The sequence below is a fragment of the Candidozyma haemuli genome (genome assembly GCF_002926055.2).
Source record: "Candidozyma haemuli strain B11899 chromosome Unknown C_2014730914, whole genome shotgun sequence".
In the NCBI taxonomy this organism is placed as follows: Eukaryota; Fungi; Ascomycota; class Pichiomycetes; order Serinales; family Metschnikowiaceae; genus Candidozyma; species Candidozyma haemuli.
The window spans coordinates 120,999-144,577 of record NW_020289904.1 but is presented as its reverse complement, the minus strand read 5'-3'; the positions used below and the strand labels follow the sequence as shown (position 1 = coordinate 144,577).

At 44.6% G+C, this 23,579-nt stretch overlaps 10 protein-coding genes across 10 annotated transcripts; 6 read left to right on the top strand and 4 right to left on the bottom strand. All coding sequences in view use genetic code 12, as the record gives it.

Moving 5' to 3' along the window:
* Positions 1-1,067: 1,067 nt before the first annotated feature.
* Positions 1,068-5,204, top strand: BUD5 (Ras family guanine nucleotide exchange factor; the record flags this gene model as incomplete). Its single annotated transcript, XM_025485404.1, has 1 exon — positions 1,068-5,204. One exon carries the CDS (start codon positions 1,068-1,070, stop codon positions 5,202-5,204), a length of 4,137 nt encoding a protein of 1,378 aa, XP_025340869.1.
* A 356-nt stretch (positions 5,205-5,560) lies between these two features.
* On the top strand, positions 5,561-7,975 carry ACO2 (aconitate hydratase; the record flags this gene model as incomplete). Its single annotated transcript, XM_025485403.1, has 1 exon — positions 5,561-7,975. The coding sequence occupies one exon, from the start codon at positions 5,561-5,563 to the stop codon at positions 7,973-7,975; it is 2,415 nt and encodes an 804-aa protein (XP_025340868.1).
* Positions 7,976-8,164: 189 nt separating this feature from the next.
* On the bottom strand, positions 8,165-12,049 carry VMA2 (H(+)-transporting V1 sector ATPase subunit B; the record flags this gene model as incomplete). Its single annotated transcript, XM_025485402.1, has 2 exons — positions 8,165-9,736; positions 9,950-12,049. 2 exons carry the CDS (start codon positions 12,047-12,049, stop codon positions 8,165-8,167), a joined length of 3,672 nt encoding a protein of 1,223 aa, XP_025340867.1.
* Positions 12,050-12,189: 140 nt separating this feature from the next.
* Positions 12,190-13,332, bottom strand: CXQ85_001703 (uncharacterized protein; the record flags this gene model as incomplete). The annotated part of the gene is made up of 1 exon (XM_025485401.1): positions 12,190-13,332. One exon carries the CDS (start codon positions 13,330-13,332, stop codon positions 12,190-12,192), a length of 1,143 nt encoding a protein of 380 aa, XP_025340866.1.
* Positions 13,333-13,498: 166 nt separating this feature from the next.
* CXQ85_001702 (uncharacterized protein) lies at positions 13,499-14,545 on the bottom strand (the record flags this gene model as incomplete). The annotated part of the gene is made up of 1 exon (XM_025485400.1): positions 13,499-14,545. One exon carries the CDS (start codon positions 14,543-14,545, stop codon positions 13,499-13,501), a length of 1,047 nt encoding a protein of 348 aa, XP_025340865.1.
* A 596-nt stretch (positions 14,546-15,141) lies between these two features.
* Positions 15,142-16,146, top strand: PTC4 (type 2C protein phosphatase; the record flags this gene model as incomplete). The annotated part of the gene is made up of 1 exon (XM_025485399.1): positions 15,142-16,146. The coding sequence occupies one exon, from the start codon at positions 15,142-15,144 to the stop codon at positions 16,144-16,146; it is 1,005 nt and encodes a 334-aa protein (XP_025340864.1).
* Positions 16,147-16,761: 615 nt separating this feature from the next.
* Positions 16,762-18,195, top strand: CXQ85_001700 (uncharacterized protein; the record flags this gene model as incomplete). The annotated part of the gene is made up of 1 exon (XM_025485398.1): positions 16,762-18,195. The coding sequence occupies one exon, from the start codon at positions 16,762-16,764 to the stop codon at positions 18,193-18,195; it is 1,434 nt and encodes a 477-aa protein (XP_025340863.1).
* An 80-nt stretch (positions 18,196-18,275) lies between these two features.
* On the bottom strand, positions 18,276-19,727 carry TPS1 (alpha,alpha-trehalose-phosphate synthase (UDP-forming) TPS1; the record flags this gene model as incomplete). Its single annotated transcript, XM_025485397.1, has 1 exon — positions 18,276-19,727. One exon carries the CDS (start codon positions 19,725-19,727, stop codon positions 18,276-18,278), a length of 1,452 nt encoding a protein of 483 aa, XP_025340862.1.
* Positions 19,728-20,904: 1,177 nt separating this feature from the next.
* CXQ85_001698 (alkene reductase) lies at positions 20,905-22,158 on the top strand (the record flags this gene model as incomplete). The annotated part of the gene is made up of 1 exon (XM_025485396.1): positions 20,905-22,158. One exon carries the CDS (start codon positions 20,905-20,907, stop codon positions 22,156-22,158), a length of 1,254 nt encoding a protein of 417 aa, XP_025340861.1.
* A 355-nt stretch (positions 22,159-22,513) lies between these two features.
* CXQ85_001697 (protein transporter YIF1) lies at positions 22,514-23,575 on the top strand (the record flags this gene model as incomplete). The annotated part of the gene is made up of 1 exon (XM_025485395.1): positions 22,514-23,575. One exon carries the CDS (start codon positions 22,514-22,516, stop codon positions 23,573-23,575), a length of 1,062 nt encoding a protein of 353 aa, XP_025340860.1.
* Between the last annotated feature and the right edge of the window lie 4 nt (positions 23,576-23,579).

Sequence of the window (23,579 nt, the reverse complement as noted above, 5' to 3'; positions counted from 1 at the left end):
TTGCTGCCCGAGAACCCCTGAAGATCAAATAGAAATAAGGGATCACCGGTATTCAGCTATGGATGCAACGGCAGAGCACAGAAGCTAAGACTACCAAGACTCCGCATAGTTACGACAAGAAACAACCAAGTCTAGAACAGCATACCGTTTTTCAAATATCTCATATTTTACCCTCGGCTCTAGTCCGGAGTTGCAACCTCAAGCGGTAGCCATGTTCCATTTAGACGAGCCGCTCTACCATGCATTAGCACTAGACGAGCCCTTGCCTTAGTGAACCAAGACAAAGAGGGTCCAACAATGGCATGCAAAAAAACAAGCTTTTCCTGATTTGTATTAAATCGGTATGAAGAAACCCCAAGGCTGTACGGCCCCCAACAAGCCGCAAACGGGATCTGGACCAACCCAAGGCTTATCCATGTCCGCAGCATTACCAAACTGCCTGTCGCAGTAAATTTTGCAACCTTCCGCGATTAACAAAGCACATCAAGGGTTCAGTATGGACAAGAAATTGCAGAGAGACATACATGAGAGGTTTTCTGTTGATGCAAACTTGAAAGGAGCGTACATGTACGTTTGGTTTCTAGATTTTTTTTTTTTTTCTGTCGTCTACGTTGGTGTTTCATCTTGGCTCTTCGTCTCGTGCCATGTACTCTATCTCGTATGTAATGCCCATTGGTTAAGTAGTCGCGCTTTACGTCGAACGACCGTTTTGCAACCGAGCAATGGTCAAGTTGGGTGCCAAGGGCCGAGCTTTTTTTTAACCACCGAGAGCGCACCGAGGATGCTCAGGGGCTTACATTTGGGAAAGGTTATTCTTCCAGGTTATTTTTAACGTTTGAAAAATTTTTTTTTTAGGCCCAGGGCTTTTATTCATTTCCTGGTCTTCTCTCTGTAGTTTAATGCAGAACTCCTGTCTCGACATAGAATTACACTCCCTTTTCAGGAACGCGTCCTGTGTGGCTACGCGAAGGAATGTTTCTTCGATCTTAGGCTTTTTACCCGAGTGACAAAAACCACTACCTTAGACACCATCACATCGCTGACCATTCCAATTTTTCAAGATAACCATGCAGCAGCCACATTACTCGGTCTCGCTGAGTGTCTACTCGCCGGTAGAAAGTGAACGCCGTTCGACTTTTTTCACTAACGATCCTGTGATTGAAGAGGAGAACGAGGACGAGCACGAGTACGACCAGTCTTCCGAACTCTTTGGCTCCGATTATAACGAGGATGGTTCTCAAAGCTCAACTCATTCCAAGAACAACAATGGCAATGGAATTCTACCAGAGACTTCAAGTCAGACGTTCAGATCTTACTACACAGCTACCAATGGTAGTGAACCTAGTTTCTCCTCAATTAACAACTCCTTGTTGAGGCAAGACTCCAATGACCAATCTGAACAAGATGTGAATGGCTTGATTGACCCAGACGAGACTCCTCGTCTTAATACTGAAATGCATGGCACTAATGATTCCATCTTCGACAAAACCCCAGTCTTCAATACCGCTGGCGTCTTTGATAATCAGCAAGAATCTAGCACCTCAAACGGGGTATCCAAAAGCTCCTCCCATGTCGAACTACCCCAAAAGTTCAAGAGACTCTCTGTTACCTTGCTCCAAACTGGCTCGCATGTTTCTCGAGAATCTCACATCTTCCACAATAACTTCAGCTCCAACGCCCACAAGGCTCAGGCCCAAAACCAGCATCGTACAAGCAGAACAAGTTTGCTTTACAAGAAAATCCACGAAAAGAATGATACACCAACTCCACCTGCTGTCGTCAATGACGAAGACACATCGGTGCTTAGCACGTCATCTAACCTATCGAGTGCTCCTATGCGCCATGACGTTCTGGTTGACCCAGATAACAGCCAGGATGATGTACCTCCAAGGGGCGACTTGCAGACTAAATTTACAAAGCCAGCCGGCGGATTAAATATAGTTTACGGAGAAAACGGCGAGAACAGCTCTGCAAACAATTCAGGTGTCGATGTTCTGCTGGATAGAATTGACCCTTCGAGATGGTCAGTTGCCTCTAGCACTACTGAGGATGAAGATATGTCTTCTCTTTTTATTCGTGCCTTGCACTCATTTGACGCTACCCAGTCCCAACTTGAGTCTGAGAACTCTGTCTGTTTGTCGTTTGAAAAGAATGATATTGCATTTGTCCACACCATTGATGACTCTGGTTGGGGCGAAGTGATCTTGATTGAGACATTAGAGAGAGGTTGGGTCCCTATGAATTACTTTGCCATGGCGATAACGTCCCTGGAAGCCAATCAGTCCGAAGAAGTGGATTCTGATGAAATTAAGTTCTCGCACTTCATGTTCCCATTGCTTAATGCATGCGGTCGTTTTCTTTCCAACCCGCTTTCTAGGGATGGCCCAAAGGGTAAGACCTTTTCAAACAAACATTTGAATGATATCAAAGACGGTGTTCGTTGTTTGTTAGATGAGACCGACTGTCTTTCAAGATCAAGTGAAATTATTGTCAAGAAACCAGTTGTTCGTAAGGCAAGAAAAGCTTTTATGTACGACTGGTGGGAGCTTATGAAGAAGGCCGCCGAGTACAAAGGCACAACGAACTTTGAAAAGGTTGAAATTCTCACGCTTTTTGTTCTACTGGTTATAAGACGTGGTGTATACTTCTTTGACGTTTGGCTCACGGAAAGTAAGGACATTCTTCAGAAAGAAGCCGAAAAGAGACTTCGTACTGATATGAACACTTATCCACTACTTCATACGCCTCCACTCGCCAAGCAGAGAGTCACCGAAATCAAGGGTATCTTGTATTCATACCTATCACTCATAATGGGTAGGTTGGACTTGATTGAGCATAATCCACAGGGCTGTGAATTATTAGAGAAGATATCATGTCACATCCTTCTCTTACTTAGCGAGCTTCTTTTCATTTCCAAAACAGGGCTCGAGTATACGTCAAGTAAATCAATTGAGCTTGATGCATCAATGGACGCGTTTATGTCTTTCGGAGACCAACTTGTCACTTGTGTGAAGGTGCTTATCAACAAGACAGTCGGCGAGGACAAACAATCTCGTGTTTTCAACGGTGAATCTTCGCAGGATAACCAAGATTATACCTTCACTGAAGAAGGTGTTCGCTTGAGACAAGTTGCGGCCAGAACAATTAAGGCTATTAACAGCAGTGTTCGCTCAATCAATGAATTGTTTGATAACATTGGCGATTTCAAATTGAGCCTGGAAAGATCATATCCTGACTATCTCAAGATGAGAATCGATCCTGCTGATTTCATCCGTCAATGCTCTGTCGGTATGGTTCAGTCGCATTCGCTTAAAAATAAGGATTTGAGGGTAATGAAGAAGAAGAATGGTAGGTCAACTAACCGTTACTCGATGTTCCGTTCTGGAAAGGCTGGTGGCCTAGGAATGACGCCGAATGGTGTTGATCTGCTCCATAAAGTCATGCTTCTTGATACTGATGATACTCCATTCAATGCATCCACTGCAGAATTCCAGCCTTTCATTGCATCAGACTCTACTAATAACAAGGCCTACACAATCAAAGATGAACTTCTAGTTGACGCGAATGGAACATTATTGGGAGCATCATTTAAGGGTTTGATTTACACATTAACTAATGAGGACTCACCTCCTCAGTATTTCTTTATTTCAGGATTCTTCATCTGTTTGAGAAGCTTTGCTAGTGGCATAGATTTGCTTGAAGGACTTATTTCCAGATTCGAGGAGAACAACGGCAATGGAAAGGACACTGATAATTCTGATGCATTGTTGGAGGTGCGCTTGAAGAAGAGAAGACGTTTGATTATTGCAATCTTCAAGATTTGGATGGAATCATTTTGGGATTACGAAGCGGACAGCCCCTTGTTGTGCACCCTTGTCAACTTTTTTAATGAAGGAATCTACCCACATCTTCCCCTTGACGCTATGAAATTGATTGAAATCGCAGCTAAGTTGTCAATTAAGGAAACGAAGGGCAGAGACAAGAAGCAGATGGTAGAAAGGCATGTTACTCTCAAGAAGTTCAACAGAAAGGACTCTGGAGGTGACCTTCGTGACTTGGAAGATTCATCTCGCTACTCGATCGTCGAAGATAATGAACTCTCACGGATTAGCTCGAGCAGTTCAATTTCGAGCTCTTTGAAGTCTATGACCTTGGGCCTTTCCCTTTCTGGGCTGGGCACTTCAGCTGGTACTTTGTTAACAAAGACCCAACAAGCTACTGTTGAGACAACAGTGGCTAAATTTCGCCAGGTGCTTGGTGATGCTTGGTGTCCTCGTCATTTCATTGAAGCCAGGTCTTTTGCAACAATGCCACTCAAATCAATGTTGCCAACATGGTTCAATTTGTGTGAGGAGAAATGGGCTTTGGACCAGTACAGACCAAACTTGTTAGATTTCCAGGTTTTGGAGCTTTCAAACCAGTTGACATTGATCGAATCAGAAATCTTCTGCTCCATCAAGTCAAGTGAATTACTTTTTGAAAATTACACCGCAAAGAAAGCTCATCTTAAGCTTGCTAACAACGTGAGGCAGTCGTTGTTGTTCACCAACTGTTTATCCGGATATGTCCTCGAATCTATTTTACAACCTGGACTCACCGATAAGCAAAGGGTTAATCAAGTCAAGCAGTGGCTCAAGGTTGGATTTAGTTGCTTTGAGATGCGTAACTTCAACTCCATGGTGGCTATCATTACTTCCTTACAGTCACACTTGATCACGAGAGTTAAGCGTCTTTGGGATGAACTTCCTCCTAAGTACACCCACCTTTATGAGTACCTTTGCAATGTTGCACATCCACAAAATAACTTCAATGTTTACAGAGAGAAGTTGAGGTTCTTTTTGGAAAATAGCGAGTACAACTACCCTGTTGTGCCATACTTCTCCTTGTTCCTTCAAGATTTGACATTTGTGACGGACGGTAATCCAAACTACAGAAAGGCGAACACGTTTTTGAACCAGAAGCTTATCAATATCGACAAGCATCTTAAGCTTACTAGAGTTATTGCTGATATCGAGAGCTTGCAAGTTCGTTACGTGGAAGAAGACGGTTCGAGAAGAAGGTCGAGATTTTCGCTCAACCTCGGCAAGAACAATACTGCTGATTTGAAGATTGTCAGTAATCCAGCATTGCAAGAACTTGTTTTGCTCGAATTCTTCAAATTGCTCAGCTCAACAAAGGTGAAGAAGATCGTGCCTGGAAGTTGAGTTGTGAATTGCAGCCCAGAGACACTCCCAGAGTATCCTAATGGCTGCGAAAAAGAAGCTGAGGGTCTAGAGAGATGCATGATAGCGAGAGGCACGGGTGCGATGGCTCATAGTCGATACCGCGGTAGCTTATCCCTAGCATGCGCACGGCAATGAGAGCGGTGAGTCACATTATCTAGACAGGTCTCTGAAGCTTCCCGCGCATTATAAGCACAACTACACTGTTATCTATTGGCCGAGGTGTAGGACCTTGGTGCATAGTGGGGTATAGTAGTGAAAAATTTACCCTTAATATATCGCAGCTTGTATAACAATAATATAGTATCAAACCTATAGACTTCATCCCATACACAAATATGCTAGCCGCTCGAAGCTCTCTAAGTGCCTCGAGAAGGATTTACGCCAGAACGTTGGCCACTAGCTCTGATCTTGCATCGTCTTTCGCTGTTCCTCCAGAGTATGAAGCTAGAACACCTCCATATGCTAAGCTCATATCGAATTTGGGAGAAGTCAAGAAGTTGGTGAATAACAAGCCTTTGACGTTGGCAGAGAAGATTCTCTACTCCCATTTGGTCGATCCCCATGACAGTTTAGCTACCTGTAACGGTGACTTATCTAATATCCGTGGTGAACAGTACTTGAAGTTGCACCCAGACAGAGTTGCAATGCAAGATGCCTCGGCCCAAACAGCCTTGTTGCAGTTTATGACTACTGGAATGTCCAGAACTGCTGTGCCTGCTTCGATTCACTGTGATCACTTGATTGTGGGTAAGGATGGTGCAGATCAAGATTTGACTTCCTCCATCGCAACCAACAAGGAGGTTTTTGATTTCTTGCAGAGTTGTGGTGAAAAGTATGGTATTCAGTTTTGGGGTCCTGGTTCGGGTATTATTCATCAGATCGTTTTGGAGAACTTTTCTGTTCCTGGTTTGATGATGTTGGGTACCGACTCTCATACTCCAAACGCTGGTGGTTTGGGTGCTATTGCTATTGGTGTGGGTGGTGCCGATGCCGTGGATGGTTTGACTGGTACACCTTGGGAGTTGAAGGCTCCAAAGATTTTGGGTGTCAAGTTGACTGGAAGAATGAACGGCTGGACCTCTCCTAAGGACGTCATCACTCACCTTGCCGGTATCTTAACCGTCCGTGGTGGTACTGGTTACATTGTGGAGTACTTTGGTGAAGGTGTCGAGAACTTGTCTTGTACTGGTATGGCTACTATCTGTAATATGGGTGCCGAGATTGGTGCTACCACTTCCACATTCCCATACCAGGACGCCCACCGTCGTTATTTGATTCAAACGAATAGAGCTCCTATCTCTCAGGCAGCCGATGTTGCTTTGCACAAGTACAACTTTTTGAGAGCTGATGAGGGTGCTGAATACGATAAGGTCATTGAAATTGACTTGAACACTTTGGAGCCTCACATCAACGGTCCTTTCACTCCAGATTTGTCTACTGCAATTTCTGATTTCGGCTCCAAGGCTAAGTCTGACGGCTGGCCTGAAAACGTGAGTGCTGGTTTGATTGGTTCTTGTACCAACTCTTCTTACCAGGACATGTCTCGTGCAGTTTCCATCATTATGCAAGCTGAAAAGGCTGGCTTGACGCCAAAGATTCCTTTCTTTGTCACTCCAGGCTCTGAACAGATTAGAGCTACTATCGAGAGAGATGGTTTGACTAACATTTTCGAAAGAAACGGTGCCATTGTCTTGGCTAACGCCTGTGGCCCTTGCATTGGTCAATGGGACAGAACTGATGTTCCAAAGACCTCAACTTCGTCTAACGCTATCTTCACCTCGTTCAACAGAAACTTTAGAGCCAGAAACGATGGTAACAGAAACACCATGAACTTCTTGACATCTCCAGATATCGTCACTGCCATGATCTACTCCGGTGACATGAACTACAACCCTCTCACAGACTCAATTACCAAGGAAGACGGTACCGAATTCAAGTTTGAGCCACCACAGGGTGTCGAGTTGCCTGGTGAAGGTTTCATCAGAGGACGTGAAGAATTCTACCCAGACCCTAACCCACAGCCAAAGCCAGAGGTCCAAGTCAGTGTTTCTCCCGAATCCGATAGACTTCAAATCTTGGATCCTTTCGAACCATGGTCTGGAGATGAGTTATCTACCACTGTTTTATTGAAGGTTGAGGGTAAGTGTACCACTGATCATATTTCTGCTGCTGGTTCATGGTTGAAGTACAAGGGACATCTTGAGAACATTTCATACAACACCTTGATCGGTGCCGTTAATAAGGAAACCGGTGAAGTTAACACTGCTTACGACCTTAACGGTGACTCTTACGGCATTCCAGAATTGATGTTCAAGTGGAAGGATGAGAAGCGTCCTTGGATTGTTGTTGCTGAGCACAACTACGGTGAAGGTTCTGCCAGAGAACACGCTGCCATGTCTCCTAGATTTACTGGTGGCTCTATTATTTTGGTCAAGTCTTTCGCTAGAATTCACGAAACCAACTTGAAGAAGCAGGGTATGTTGCCATTGACCTTTGCTGACGAGGCTGACTACGACAAGATTGTCGCCGGTGACCAACTCTCCACCGTTGACTTGAGAGATATGGTTGCCAAGGATGGTAACAATGGTGGTACCTTGAGAATGAAGGTCACCAAGAGAGATGGTTCTGGCGACTTTGAGATCGTCTGCAAGCACACCATGTCCAAGGATCAGATCGACTTCTTTAAGGCTGGTTCCGCCATTAACCATATTGGTAACTTGAAGAAACAGCAGGAGGCTGCTTCGGCCTAAGTTGCAACTCGTTGTTAATCAACGTCACACATTCATTTTATAGCATCAAAGCAGTCTACTGTGAATATAAGTATTACATGAATAGCTTTTATTTTAGAAAAAAATAAGGAAGAAAATGAGAGCACTCTAGTTTGGTAAAGAGACAATATGCTATGAAATGAAGTTCGGGAACTAGTATCGTCCTTATGCTTAAGCGTCGATCAAATCGTGCGACTTGTCTGGGTTCTCTTCCTCCTCGTCGTCATCGTCCTGGTCCCTAGCTCTGTCGTAGAACTCGTTCAAAATCTTAGGGCTGATTCTGTTCAACATTTCCTTAGGGTAAATTCTCAACAAGGACCATGCAAGGTCCAAAGAGTCGAAAACAGATCTGTCCTCGTAAGCACCTTGGGCAATGAAGTTCTTCTCGAACTTCTCCAAGAATTCCAAAGACAACTTATCTTCAGTGGACAAGGCTTCCTCACCAACGACGGACTTCATAGCAGCAGCATCTCTACCAATAGCGTACTTAGCGTACAACTGGTTAGACACATCACCGTGGTCCTTTCTGGTCATACCTTCACCAATAGCGGACTTCATCAAACGAGACAAAGATGGCAAGACGTTGATTGGAGGGTAGATACCTCTGTTAGACAATTGACGGTCGACGAAAATCTGACCCTCGGTAATATAACCGGTCAAATCAGGAATAGGATGGGTGATATCATCGTTAGGCATGGTCAAGATAGGAATCTGAGTAATAGAACCGTTTCTGCCTTCGACTCTACCGGCTCTTTCGTAGATGGTGGACAAATCTGTGTACATGTAACCTGGGTAACCTCTTCTACCTGGCACTTCTTCTCTGGCAGCGGAAACTTCTCTCAAAGCGTCAGCATAAGAGGACATATCAGTCAAAATGGTCAACACGTGTCTCTCGGTCTGGTAAGCCAAGTACTCAGCAGTGGTCAATGCCAATCTTGGGGTAATAATTCTCTCAATAGTAGGGTCATTAGCCAAGTTCAAGAACAAAGAAGTTCTTTCCAAAGAGCCATTCTCCTCGAAGTCCTGCTTGAAGAATCTAGAGGTTTCCAAGTTAACACCCATAGCAGCGAAAACAATGGAGAAGTTCTCCTCATGGCCATCGTGAACATCCTTGGTTGGTCTAACCAAGCCAGCCTGTCTACAAATCTGAGCAGCAATTTCGTTATGTGGCAAACCGGAAGCAGAGAAAATTGGGATCTTCTGACCTCTGGCAATGGAGTTCATGGTGTCAATAGCGGAAACACCAGTGGAAATCATTTCCTCGGGGTAAATACGGGCGTATGGGTTGATAGGAGAACCGTTAATGTCCAAGTAGTCCTCAGCAAAAATTCTAGGACCCTTGTCAATTGGACGACCAGAACCATCGAAAACACGGCCCAACATATCTTCAGAGACGGCAATCTTCAAGTTCTCACCAGTGAACTCAACTCTGGTCTTTTTGATATCGATACCAGAAGTACCTTCGAACACCTGGACAATAGCCTTGGTACCTCTAACTTCCAAAACCTGACCGGCTCTGACAGATCCATCAGGCAAAGTCAAGTTAACAATCTCATTGAAAGAGGGGAACTTGACGTTATCCAAAATCACCAAAGGACCATTCACACCACCCACGGTGTTGTAATTGATTCTTGGCTTGATCTTGAAGCCCTCAGTAACGGCTTTCTTGTTCAATTCATACAATTCCTTATCTGACAACATCTTAGGTGCGTCTCCACAAAGATTGAGCAGTGAACGGGAATTCTATTGGGGTGACGATGGACGTTCAATCTCACTAGAAGGGAGGTATAGGTTATCGCTTTTCGTCGATAATTAGACCAGCAATCATCATACAGGCATTTACTGTGGCATGCTCACCATTACGCACTTTCTCGATATTGGCTGCAAAATCACTACAACTACTAGCTCAGTATGCAAACTAAATTCTCTATAAGTTTATTAGTATAATCGACTTACAACATCCCAGTCGGCTAGGTGAGATTGAGTGTTCTTCATCATGCTTTTAGTAGCAAGCTTTACGGCCTCATCCCCACCATCTCCGTTATCTCGGCCACTAGCCTTACCGTTTGCAACTAGCTTATGAACGGCATCCATTACTTCTTTTATATCATATGGTTCCCTTTCAGATTCTTGCTGAGGGGATGGTTGCGGTGAGGTCCAACGGTCATCTCCGGAAGATGACTTGGTGTTGTCTTCTTCCGTGTCCAGGAAGCCCTCGCTCACAGCGCCATAAACTTGCTGGTCAGCCATGGTCTTTGGGCTTGGAACCAGTGTTGCCTTCTTACGATTGTTTGTAAGGTAATTGCTGTAGAACTCTCGTAATCGTGATGAGCTTTCGTGGCTCTGTAAGCTGGGCTGTGACGCAGTGGGGAATGAATCGTAGCCGCCTGCCGACGAACCACTTGAAGGTATAGCCACCGCGTCCATGCCTTCGGTATTACCAGTCAAAGCTGAAAATGCAAGTGCACTGTTTGAGGCATGGCTTCGTAACTTTTCGGAGTGAGTCTGTATGATGGATTTAAAGAAGTGATCCATATCAGCGAATCTCTCCAAAATCTTCCTTAAATCAAATTTGGACTGGTTGTCATCATCTTGAGTAGAGTCCGGCTCTCCTCGTAGTTGACCATAAGTACTTGTTAATAGGTCTCTCGTTGACTGCTTCTTCTTCGGCTGTGGTACTTTATCAACAGTCTGGCGAAGGAGCATATCAAAGTTAACCACAATCTTAACCACGATCAGGATGAACTTTAAGTATTCCTTTAATGTGAGCTTGGTGAATGGCTTGGTCAATATCTTGTTAGGTACGATAACCATTCTCTTGCCTTGGATTGTGCTAGACTTGGTCTTTTCATTCAGGCTTATGTTATTATCAACGTTAAGACCTGGCTCTGGCGTTGCCAGAAACACTTCTGGATGAAAATTGTCCGGAGCTGGTGATTCTGACAGAGTCAGCCGGACAGATGCTCTCCTCTGAAGGTTCGCAGTCTTAAAGGATAATGGAACCTGGATTACGTTATCAGTGATCGTTATCTTGTCCATGGAGGGCCTGGGTTCTAGTGTTTTATTATTTTCCTCCTCGACGTATTCGTTATCATGATCTTTCTCTTCTGCCAGCTTCAAAATTGGGTCCGCCTCGTCACCAAGTAGGAAGTTGATCTTCTCTTGCACTTGCCCATAGAATTGACTATCAGGTAGTTGCCTTTTAAGGTAGTCCAAGAAAGGGAGGTCAACAGGGAAGCCATCACTATTCAACAATTCAACCATTAGGACCTGAAAATGAATAAGATTCTCTAGAAAAGAGTTAATTGCAATAAGCTTGTTGTTATGCAGTAAAAAGGACTCAAGGGGAATAATTGGCTGCCCAAAAAGATCAAGTCTTACAGGTTTCCCTTTCAGATCCATCTCTCGCGCCTTCCACGAGTCATACTTGGTGAAAACGACTTGACGAAGCACTCGGAAATGATGGTATTGGAAGTTGGCTGCTTGTTTGGCAGCTCTTCGAGCATCTTCTAGACGAAATCTTAATATCCTTTCGTTATATTTCTCAGACAAGTCATGATGCAGAGCTATGATTTTGGCTCTTGTTTTCTGGATCAGCTCTTCCTTGGCCTCTAGTTCCAGCCTAGCACTGTTCACTTTGGCTTGTAGTAGTGCCACCCGCTTCTCTAGTATCTCTTTTGAACGATCTATATCGCTTTGTTTAAGCCTGGAATTGAGAATTGCTAGCTTCAGAAGTTGTAATGCAAGGTTTTTGACCGAGTATAGCTTGGGGGCTGGTATCTCCCCTGAGTTCGGGAGAGGTGTGGCCCCAGTGGTTTTTGAGGTCTTCTTCGTTTTATCATTAGTGGTAGCCTTAGAAGGAGATTGTAGGGTTTCACATTGACGAAAAATCCCGTCGATATCGTCTCTCATCTGGTCATTCTGCCTCTCGTTAGCTATGACTGAGCTCCGTACCACGTCTATCTCTTCATGGATACATTCCGCACATAGTAGTTCTTGACCCGCTAGAGCATCCATACTGGTTTTGGAATGCGATTTGGCTGGCTTTTTAGACATGACAATGGATGTCTCATGTGGTTGTTGGCGAAAGAAGAGGGATGTTGGAGTTACCTATATTGATAGTGCACTGTTATCGCGCATGATACTACATAGTATACGGTGATAATGGCTGCAAACCTATAAGTGTGTGGTAACATTTACCTTTTCCTGTACCCTTTGCGAAGTTGACGACGTTCGACAAGTTCCCTTACCATTAGGGCAATAGCCTCCTCGACGTCTGATTCAACATCCACTGCTAAAAAGCCACACTTCCAATCTTTGCTGAGCTGCCTTCCGTCTTCTATAAGCTTTGGCGACGCGAGAGGCAGATTAGAATGGGTGCAGACAAGCCATATTGGTGGTGGGCATGACGGGTCTGCGGGATCCGATGAGATCTCAAGTAGTTTAGAGCCGCCAGGAGGACGATAGGATGATGAGGGTTTTTTGACTTCGTCGACTATCAAGCCTCGAAGGGCTGTCTTGAATGAGAATATGTCAGACTCTTTTCCGCTCTCCCAAGAAACCTTGTATGTGTAGTATTCTTGCCATGCTTCATCGAGAGTCTGTTTCATGAGCGGTAGTAGATCAAATCCATTTTCAGTCTGTGGCAGCGGAGAAGAGCCTGAAGATTCGTCATAGGATGGTGGGAGACTTGAAGGTACTGCGCTATAGACGAAATAATATCCATCCACCGTACCGTTTAACTCGCTCGCACCACTAGCAACAATCAAAGGATTAGTACTAACGGGCTGTCGAGGCTCGTTGGCTAAGTTGTGTAGAACGTCTTTTTCGAGCTTGATGTAGAGCGATGCCTCTAAGAACGGGACAACCTGCTTTGGGTTGAATGCTGGGGTATCTATGAGTTCCATGAGGATAGGTGTGGTCTGTACTTCATTTGTCCGCGTAAACGTTGAATAAATATGATTGGACTGTTGAATAGCAATGGCATTGCTTTGAGTAACGGGCATGGTTGGCTTCTTTGTAGTATTATTCACCAAACTGTTATAAACAACCGGACTGAGAACAACATTATCACTAGTCAAAGCCAGATTCAATGTGTCCCGTGGGGAAAATGTATCTAATAGTTGCTTCGAAAGCGGAGCATTTGGGAAGTAGGTGAATAGGATGGGCTGGGTTTGTTGCAGTGGATAATATGTTTCTCTGAAGCTGCCCATCGTGACTTTTGAGATGAGCGAGGTCTTGCCACTCTTTGCTCCTCCAAGAAACGCTAAGCGCACAGGTTCTCTATCATTCGTAGGCTGATCGACATCGAGGGCCAGCCTTTTTAGAAGGGACTTCATAGGAAGGCTGGACTCTGTTGTAAATGAAGAGGATCAAGTAGGAAATATCTTAGATATGATAAGATGTACTGGGGTAGATATGGAGCCTGTCAATGCTCGGCTGCGAAAAAGTCCTACAACTGTCTTAGACCACTCGGCATAGATAAGAGTTTGTGATCGATTGTGATTAATATGCTGGACAAGTTGCAACACCTAGCTTAGAGTCGCCTTGTCCGAAATACAAAAACCATTGACCCTTGAACTGGACTACACCTTCGGTGAATACCACTTTATCGACTTGACCGGTCACTTCGCTAGCGTCCTCAGGGACCAAGACCGGTTTCTCCAACCGAGCCAAGGGCCCATCTTTCAAGTTGTCGTAGTCAATCAACATTTGCGAGATTGTGTATGTTGCTTTTGGGTACGGCCCGCCGCCAATTGTAGAAGAATTGTAGAACAAAATGTAGTAGTTTTGATGACGATTGCCTGTGTCAATTTTAATAGGCGCAGGGCCTGGCTCAATTAACCGGTCCTGCCAGTTGAATTTGCCAGTTGTGAAAACAGCAGACAGATAATTGTTGCTAGTGATCTCCCAATGGACCAAATCAGGGCTTGTAGCTAAGTAGAAGCCAGATTCTCCCCAGATCATGTAGTACTTGCCGTCCTTATGCTTGTCAACAAACACAGCACCACTTTTCAGCCAAGCCCGACGAATGAAATGGGACCCATCAAGAGCATTGGCTACCTCATCAAAGTTATCATCCTTGATGATAGGCGGATGTTTCTTCCAGTGAAACAAGTCAAATGACTCGGCTACACAGAGCCTAGCATGCGCTCCATCGTAAGCAGTATATGTCATGATAAACTTCTTCAGCACTGGGTCTCTCACTATCCGTGGATCTTCACATCCACCCCTTTCTTCCCACTTCTCGGTAGGATACAAAACCGGTTTATAGTACCGTCTGAAGTTGTAGCCGTCCTTCAGCCATGCCAATCCCACACTCAGAGTCCGAGCCTTATTCTGTGCCCTATATAACAAAAACACATATTCATCCACCACAATTGCCGTGGCATTATAAACGTATGCTGCCTCCCATTCGTTATCAGGATTAGGAGTCAAGATAGGGTTATGCTCGTACCTCTTGAAGTGAGGACCGATAGGAAACGCTTTAGGCGTCTTATAATGTTTATCGCCAGACGGAGTATCTGGCCCAATAATTGGAATTGATACCATCACGAGTAACTAAATATAAAAGAGCCAAAAGTAAATATTGAGTTCCAACCCCAACAGTCAGCCTTAGCAGGACTGAGCCATTCTAATCCTCCACTGCAGGACAGTCTGAGTTTGGGGCAGTGGGGATCAGCGCTCGCCCTCCCCCCCCCCCCCCAAAAAAAAAAAAAAAAATAGGTTAAAGTGAGGGAAAAAAGAAACCGAGAGCCTAGAGTGAGGTGAACAGAAAAAAAGCGGCAGAGTAACACTTTTTTGCTCTTTTATCATCGTTGTTTGCCCTCGGCTCGATTGGAGAGGCATTAGCTACTTTTAATCGATTGAAGTTTGTTTCGGGAAGTTGTCCCTTCCGGAGCCGTTGTCCATTGACGGGTTATACTATTTTTAATATTTGATCCATTTATTTTTCGTTATCTCGTTAAGAGTCTCCTGCTGTTCCGCTTCCGCCAGAAAAGCCTAGATTGATAAACGAGCCATTGCTTGTTACATTCCCGCCGTCTAGAATTTCCTCCGGCCGTGTTTTTCTAGAGTTTCTCCAACAGAGATCGTTTTCCTCCATATCTGCCTTTGCTTGCCACCGCTCCTTCCATATATCCTTCCAGATGGGTCAGCTCTTGTCTCACCCAGTGGAGGAGAAGTCCATAGAGTTCCGGGAACACTCCTCCATCTCCTACACCATTGGCTCAATGCAAGGCTATAGAATGACCATGGAAGATGCCCACGACGTACGGGTCTCTGACGACGAGAACCTTGCCGTGTTTGGTGTTTTCGATGGCCACGGCGGTAAGGAAATAGCCGAGATCTTACAGCAAAAGTTAGTGGCGACAATTTTCAGAACCCTCTCGGCATCCATCAAGAAGGGCAAGGACAATGACTTGCTGACTTACATAAGGCTCATCAAGGATTGTTTTTTCAAGGTTGACGCCCTGCTACCCGAGACCGAAGCTGCCAATTGCGGAAGCACTGCTATCATCACCACCGTTATTGCCAAGCGCTATGTTATTGTTGCCAATACAGGTGACTCCAGATCGATTCTTTCGCTTAAAGGAGGCTGCCTGAAAAATCTCTCCTTTGATCACAAGCCTTCAACCATGGGTGAACGGGTTCGTATTGAGAACAGTGGTGGTTACGTGATCAATGGCAGAGTGAATGAAGTTTTAGCATTGTCTCGAGCTTTCGGTGACTTTAACTTCAAATTGCCTTGGCTTTCGCTTAATCCTACAGGGCATCATAACGCATACTTAGAACGGAACCGGAAACTTATCAAGGACAACTTGGTGGCTCTTCCACCAGAGCTCTACCAAGTCAGTGTCGAGCCCGATGTTCTCGTGTACGACTTGAAGTGCTTGAGCGAACCCGAGTTCATTGTGTTGGCTTGTGACGGTATCTGGGACTGCTACACGAATGATCAACTAATCCGTCTCATTCGTAAGAGGTTGCGTGAGGGCTGGAACCTACAACACATTACTGAATACGTTTTAAACGATTGTATCAGTATGGCCAATAACATCACGGGTATCGGCTTCGACAATATGACGTTAATGATTGTCGCTCTACATACGGATGGCACGCTCGAAAAGTGGGGCGAGCAATTCAAGAAGAAATGATTAACGACCAAGATTCATTCCAAAGAGCGTTGGCACCATATCCGCCACTACGTTTCGAAATGAGTATAACCCTTAGTATCCCGAGTTCACCGATTATAGAACGGGTATCTATCATGAGATTTTAATGCTACGACCAGCCGCTGGTTGCGAAAAAGATCAGGCCAGGATTGCACACCAGCGAAAAAACACAAGTTTAATGTTCAACAACACCATAAATATTTTCCTTTTTTTAAAAAAATTTCCAAAGCACTCGAGGCTGTTCCTGTGGGGTATCTAGAGTAATCAAATCAATCCTGGTATCTTTTTTTGCCAAACTAGATAATAGATATTTAAACTCATTAGCAAGTCAAGGACGCCTGCAGAAAAAAAATATAAGAAAAAGCACTGGCTCTCTTTTTACCCTTGGAGCCGCGCTAGCTAGTCAGGCCCATGTACTTCTCCTTCTTCGACATCCACTTATACAACTCTATTCCCATTCATTGACCACCCACTTGCATTTTATTTCACAGCTTCAACAGCCTTTAAACCGACAAACAACACTTTCCCCCAATAAACCACCTTGCATTTTACCCACAGCATTCATCGCATTCAATCCAACTCAGGCATCCTGGAACAATGTCATATACCACGTTCGATACTTACACTACGTACGATGATCCAATATTGACGCTCGCTAGAGATCCAAATCTTTTGAAGGAGAAGGCAAAAAATTCAAAGATAAACCTGATTATACAAGGCCTAGCGGTTACAGAACGGAAGGTATCCAGACTATGCCAGCTAAGTCTCACAATATTGCAAACACTAGAAAAAATAGACCTAAATTTAAAGAACTGGACATTTTTCTCCCTAGACGCCAGCTCTGCGGACCATTTTGACGCTTCGAATACCGAAGAGAATAAGGAGTTCAATAATAATGTTTCCCTACAAGTCATCAATTCATGCCAGGAACTCACAAAGAAACTCAATAAGATATCCGCGGATGTTGATTTCATTACAAACGCCCTGAAATCGCTATCGCCTCTTGAATTTATCAGTGATAGTGGTACATTGCTCACCTCATTAACGCTACGAAATATCAAACTTAAGGATGAACTAAGAGATAAAGTGACAATTGCATACCTGAAGGCTAAGCTCATCACTATTGGAACCGATTTAGAGCTTATGTTGGGTGAAGGAAGCTCAGAACAACAGCAGACTGTTTATTCTTATAAGCAATTTGTCATGAGTCTTCTAAAGCAATTGAACGACGCGGTTGATGGTGACGATATTGAAGAAAGAAACGAGTGCTTGGCCGTCATTAGTGACATGGAGCAAATGTTCGAAGCTTTCAAGCTAGAAAAGGTACAACAAGCAAAAGAAGAATTGGCTAAAAGAGCAGAACAAGCCGAGTATACGCCCCAAACCTCGAAATCGGGTCAAGACGACGATCACAGAAGGTATTCTCCGGAAACAGACTATTCTTCTCGCAGAAGGGACTCGCTTTCTTCTCTGTCAACAACTGTCATGCAACAGTCTTTATTAAGCGAAGAACTTCCTTATCTCATGTCTGCCTTCCGTCTGGACGAAAAGCAAGAGGGCGAATCAGAGTACTCTCTCGAGCGCTCTGAAGTTTTACAACAAAAAGCTAAAAAGCAGCATGAGTCGCATCAAGAACCACAGTCCCAGTCGGCTTCAATCTTGCATTTCCCTCATCAAAAGACTCAATTGCCCGAGACATCGTTATATACGGGCGGAGAATTCGTTACAGCACCACCGGCTCCATCCCCATATTCATACCTCAACACGGGATCTTCTTGGTTGTCTAAATTGGGCATCAAGCCACAGGTTATCACAGCTGATAAGCATCTTGTCAACAGTACTACTGTGAATCGTGGTTTTGCTGAGAAACAACTACCATCCCCTTCATCCTCAACTTCATTCATCAAAGACAAGGACCATGAGGATAAAGAAAACGCTAATCATACTCCGCTTCTGATTGAAAATTTAGAGGCTCATACATTGTCGCTGTTGAGCCATGACGACGATCATTTATTAGACTACGTCGAATAGGTATTCTGTGCTGGCCAACTACGACTACATCTTGCATGAGTACCAAATTGTTTATTAAAGACATAATGACTCCCCATTGCTTAGCTCCACTGGCTAAGCTTTTTCTCCGCATTGCATTTAGATAATTGCTTCACGAAACTTTCACCCCAGTAGCCCGAAGTGTATTTAGAAATGTAGTCGAAAACCTTCTTGAAGTTGATGGCTCTCTTCTCCTCTGGAAGAGTCAAACTTTCCTTAATGGCTTCGCACATGTCTTCTGAGCTCCATGGGTTAACTATGATGGCGCCATTAAGTGACTGAGCGGCACCTGCAAATTCAGATAAAATGAGAACACCATTATTCTCCTGTTGGCAAGCAATATACTCGTAACTGACTAAGTTCATACCATCACGAGTAGAGCTGACCAAACAAACGTCCGATATTCTGTAGAGACTTATAAGCTCGTCAAATGGCACAGATTTATGCAAGTAGTGAATTGGAACGAATTCAACTGTGCCAAAACGTCCATTGATTCTTCCAACGAGCTCGTTCACATTTGCTCGCAAGCTCTGGTATTCTTCCACGTCACCTCTTGATGGAACGGCAACCTGTACCAAAACCACCTTACCGATCCATTCAGGGTTCTCTGTGAGGAAGACCTCAAACGCATGAAGTTTCTGTGGTACACCTTTGATATAATCAAGTCTGTCCACACCGACAATGACCTTCATACCTTCAAATTTCAGTTTCATCTGTTCAATTCTTGACACCACTGCGGGCTTCTTGACGCCCTCGGTGAACTTTTCAACGTCAATGCCAATTGGGAATGCACCAATTTGGATGGAGCGCCCTTCGACCTCCACTCCATTTGGCAATGTATTTACATCGGGAACAATTCTTGACACAGAGGACAAGAAATGACGGGCATAGTCGTAGGTGTGGAAGCCGATCAAGTCGCAGCTCAACACACCAGTAACAATTTCTCTTCTGACGGGCAAGATTCTGTAAATTTCAGAAGATGGAAATGGGGTATGGAGGAAGAATCCAATACGAACGTTCTTTGGACTTTTACTAGACGCTGCCAATTCCTCTCTTAACATCTGTGGTAACAACATCAAGTGGTAATCATGGACCCAGATCATGTCATCATCTTCAACCTGCTCCACAATCTTCGATGCAAACTGACGGTTAGCCTCGATATAAGCAGCCCAGGCTGTCTCATCAAAGTTCATTTCACCTGGATGATAATGAAAGAGAGGCCACAATATACTATTGGAAAACCCATTATAGTGCAAATCAGCGATAGAGTCGCTTAAGAAAATGGCACAGCATTTAAACTGGTCCATCAAGTCTCGGTTAACCTGGTCCTGTTCATCCTCTGGAAGTTCCAAGCCAGGCCAGCCATACCATTGGAACTCTGTGGACTTCTTCAATCCCTGAAGGGCAGTAACCAAGCCGCCCGAAGACATGGAGTACTCATAAGAGCCATCGTCTTTCCGCTTTATCGTCACGGGGAGACGGTTAGAAACAACAAGAACTTTGCCTTTATTCATTTTGAAACGGGTGGAACGCAATTGAGTAGCAAGGGGTTATGTAAATAGATCAGGTGTATGTAGAAGAAATGTTAATCAAGTGGAACCTGTATGCGAAATACCTTCAGGTGATATGGGTCTATAGCCCGATGGGTATGCAAAACTGGCAAAAATGTGTGTGACAAAAACACAAAAAAAAGAAGACAATGACGGGCAGTCGAATCGTTTATAAATATAACACTTTTAAGGTAATTGCGAGGATGGGCGTGGCTGTGGAAGTGTCTAGAAAGGGTTGATCCAGGCACAGCAAACGGAGTCGGACTTTTCTAGAAGTTGCGCAACTGCGGTCCACATGGCTAGATAGATAACCTTCCCAACAATGGGTTTCTGGACGAGAAAAGTAACTCGAAAAAGAATTTGCTCCAGCTGTTCACAACTACAACGAAATTATATACATCCTTTGAATTACCATTTCCAGACTTGACGTCTTGGACTTTCCTCACCTTCTTCACTTTTTGACATGTTTTGACATTTCGCACGCCAAACCACAGAATGGTTGCAAAGCCTTGGTGGGCCGACACTAAATTTCTTGCTTCCGCAAGAGTACCACACTAACTCGTATACTTTTTCCACACAATGTACCCGATATGTGGCCCACTATGAACGGTTGGGTGCCCCCACTTTGACTATTTTCTTTTACAAATTATGCATAACACGTCTATGCTAGATAGAAGGGGGGGGGGATTGGTGGTTTGGTGGTTGTTCCTCGGACCGAGGCCCGTTTAGGAGAAGGAAAAATGACAACCGTGCAGTGGGGGCGTTTTCAGTCTATGTACTCTACTGTGCTTGGCATGTACGTTTGGATTCTGGGATCTTGACGAATTCATCGAAAGCCTGGTTAAGGTACAAGACCAAAGAGAAGTCGAGGCCAGGCAAAATCACGGAAAAGTTTAATCTCCGGGTTAAGTCCAGATAGTGGGGTGCGAGTTGGTGATAAACAATTGCATCGACAATCAACTCCTCTCGAATTTTTCAATGCGGCTCCCGATATATATTCTTGTCGATGACAAATGCTACTGCGGGTAAAACGTCACTGTAATACCCGCTTTTGCACACAGTTTTTTTGGGGCACGCCTGGGGTACATAAGAAGCTGAAGTTCTCGGAATATTACCTCTTTTTCCATATTTATTCATCGCCATGGCTCCTCCTCCTACCCCTGTCGTCGCTAGACCTTTAGAAGACACTGTCATTTTCAAGCCTCTTCAGGTTGGTAAAAACGAGCTTTCCAACCGCATTGTGTTTGCTCCATCCACGAGATTCAGAGCCTTGGAGGACCATTCCCCATCGGATCTCCAGCTCGAATACTACGACGAAAGATCAAAGTACCCAGGCACGTTACTTACTGTGGAGGGAACTTTGCCAAGCAAGAAGACTGGCTCCTACGCGTTCGTTCCTGGTATTTACACCGATAAACACGTTAGAGAATGGAAGAAGGTGACGGATAAGATCCACGAGAACAAGTCGTTCGTTACTGTCCAGCTCTGGGGATTGGGCCGTGTGGCTGATCCAGCACAGAATAAGAAGGAAGGCCAGAAACTCAAGGGTCCTTCTGCTCTCTATGACCATCCAAGACTGGAGAAGGCTGCTAAAAAGGCCGAAAACGAGATCGAAGCTTATACCACCGAGGAAATCGACGATTTGGTCAATGAATATCTGAAGGCAGCTAAGAACTCTGTGGCTGCTGGCTTCGATTACGTCGAGTTCCACTGTGCTCATGGATACCTTTTCAACCAATTCTTTGCTCCTTCAGCAAACAAGAGAACAGACAAGTACGGTGGCTCCATCGAGAACAGAGCTCGTTTCATTTTGAGTGTCATCGACAGATTGTCAGATGAGATTGGCTCTGAAAGGCTAGCCGTCAGAATCTCTCCATGGGCCACAGTTTACGGTATTCAGGCTCAAAAGGATGAGGTTCATCCAATCACCATCTACTCTCATTTCTTGAACGAGTTGCAGAAGAGAGCTGATGCTGGTAGACCAATTGCATACGTTTCCGTTGTCGAACCTAGAGTGTCCGGTGTCTTTGATGTCGCAGAGAAGGACATCGCTGGTGACAATGATTTCGTGAAAGCTGTCTGGAAGGGTGTCGTGATGAAGGCTGGTAACTACACTTATGATGCTCCAAAGTTCAAGCTGCTTTTAGATGACACAGAGGATGGAAGAACGTTGGTTGGTTTTTCCAGATACTTCATTTCCAACCCTGACTTGGTTTACAGACTTAGAGATGGTAGGGAACTTACCCCTTATGACAGAAAGACTTTCTACAAGACCACTAATTGGGGTTACAACACCTACAAGAGGTTTGAGGACGAGAGACAGTTTGATGAAGAAGCCGAGAAGAAACGTAGAGCTGCACCAATCGCCGTGGCCGCTACTCATGCTAAATTGTAATAGAGAATTAGATTTGCCTAGGACTAATATATGCTTAGTGTATTTCACTAGAGGTAGGTTCCAGTATATGGCTGCGAAATCCAGAAATAGAGGCACACAGCCATGGTATTCCGCCTTGTATAGATAAAACTGTATCGGAACCACTTTTAAAAAGTAGGTAACTGAATAAACTGCTTCTTAATTATCTCTAATGATAAAAATATACAAAACCCTATTTTATCGATATAGCCGGAGATTATAAGAGAGAAGCAGGTACCGTTCGCGGTACGTGTTATGTAGCATACACGACTCGCAAACCTCAAACAGTTTGGAATACTAACGTCCCGACTACATCGATCGAGATCCAAAATCGGCAATGTCCAACCCTTACGCATACGTCGAGGATGACCTTCCTCAACAACAAAACTTACGTCACCCACAACCTCAGCATGTAGGTTACTCGCCACAACAACATCACCAACAGCCACATCAGCAATATCAACAGTTTGCTGGTGGACCACAATTCGTTGGCCAACAACAGCAATTTGCCGGGAGCCAGCAGTTTGGCCAACAGCCTAACGCTGGCCAGTTTGGTGGTATTCCAGGACAAGGTGGACAGTTTCCACAGGGCCAACACCAACAGCACGCAGGCAACGCTGGTCCATACGCTAGCTTCTTTTCAGACCCCACCGCTTCCATGGCTGCCCAGTTTGCCAAAACCAGCTTTGGTCAGTCAAACGAGTATATCCAGCAGAACTTCGGAAGTTACATCCCTGTTGCAGGTGAATTGAAGTTCTACTTTAATGTGAGCAATTCATACGTGCTCAATAAGATCATCCTAATACTTTTCCCTTACCGCCAGAAGAATTGGGCTCGTATTACCCAGACTGACCCTACTCCAAACGCAAGTGCTGGCTCTACCTACGCTCCTCCATCAGAAGACGTGAATGCCCCAGATTTGTACATCCCATTGATGTCCTTTATCACATACATCCTTCTCTGGTCCTCCTTCCTGGGGTTGAAAGGAGAATTTCACCCTGAGCTTTTCGGATACCTCGCTTCCCAGACCCTTGCATGCTCATTCCTTGATATTTTGATCTTTAAGGTTGGTCTTTACCTTTTGAACTGCTCGACCCAGAGTTCATTGTGGGACGTCGTGAGTTTCAGCGGGTACAAATATGTTGCTATCACGCTCTTATTGTGCTGGAAGAATATCGTGGGCAATTCATGGTTACTTTACTACTCCGTTTTGGCTTACGTTGTCGGCAGCTTGTCTTTATTTTTGATGAGATCGTTGAAGTTCTTGGTCTTGCCTCTTGGTGTGGCCGAAGCTTCTACGCAGACTATCACAAACGTACAAAGGAGACTCAGAGTTCAGTTCCTTTTCCTCTACGCTGTGGTTATTCAGTTTTTGATCGTCTTGTTTATGTCCAGATAATTTA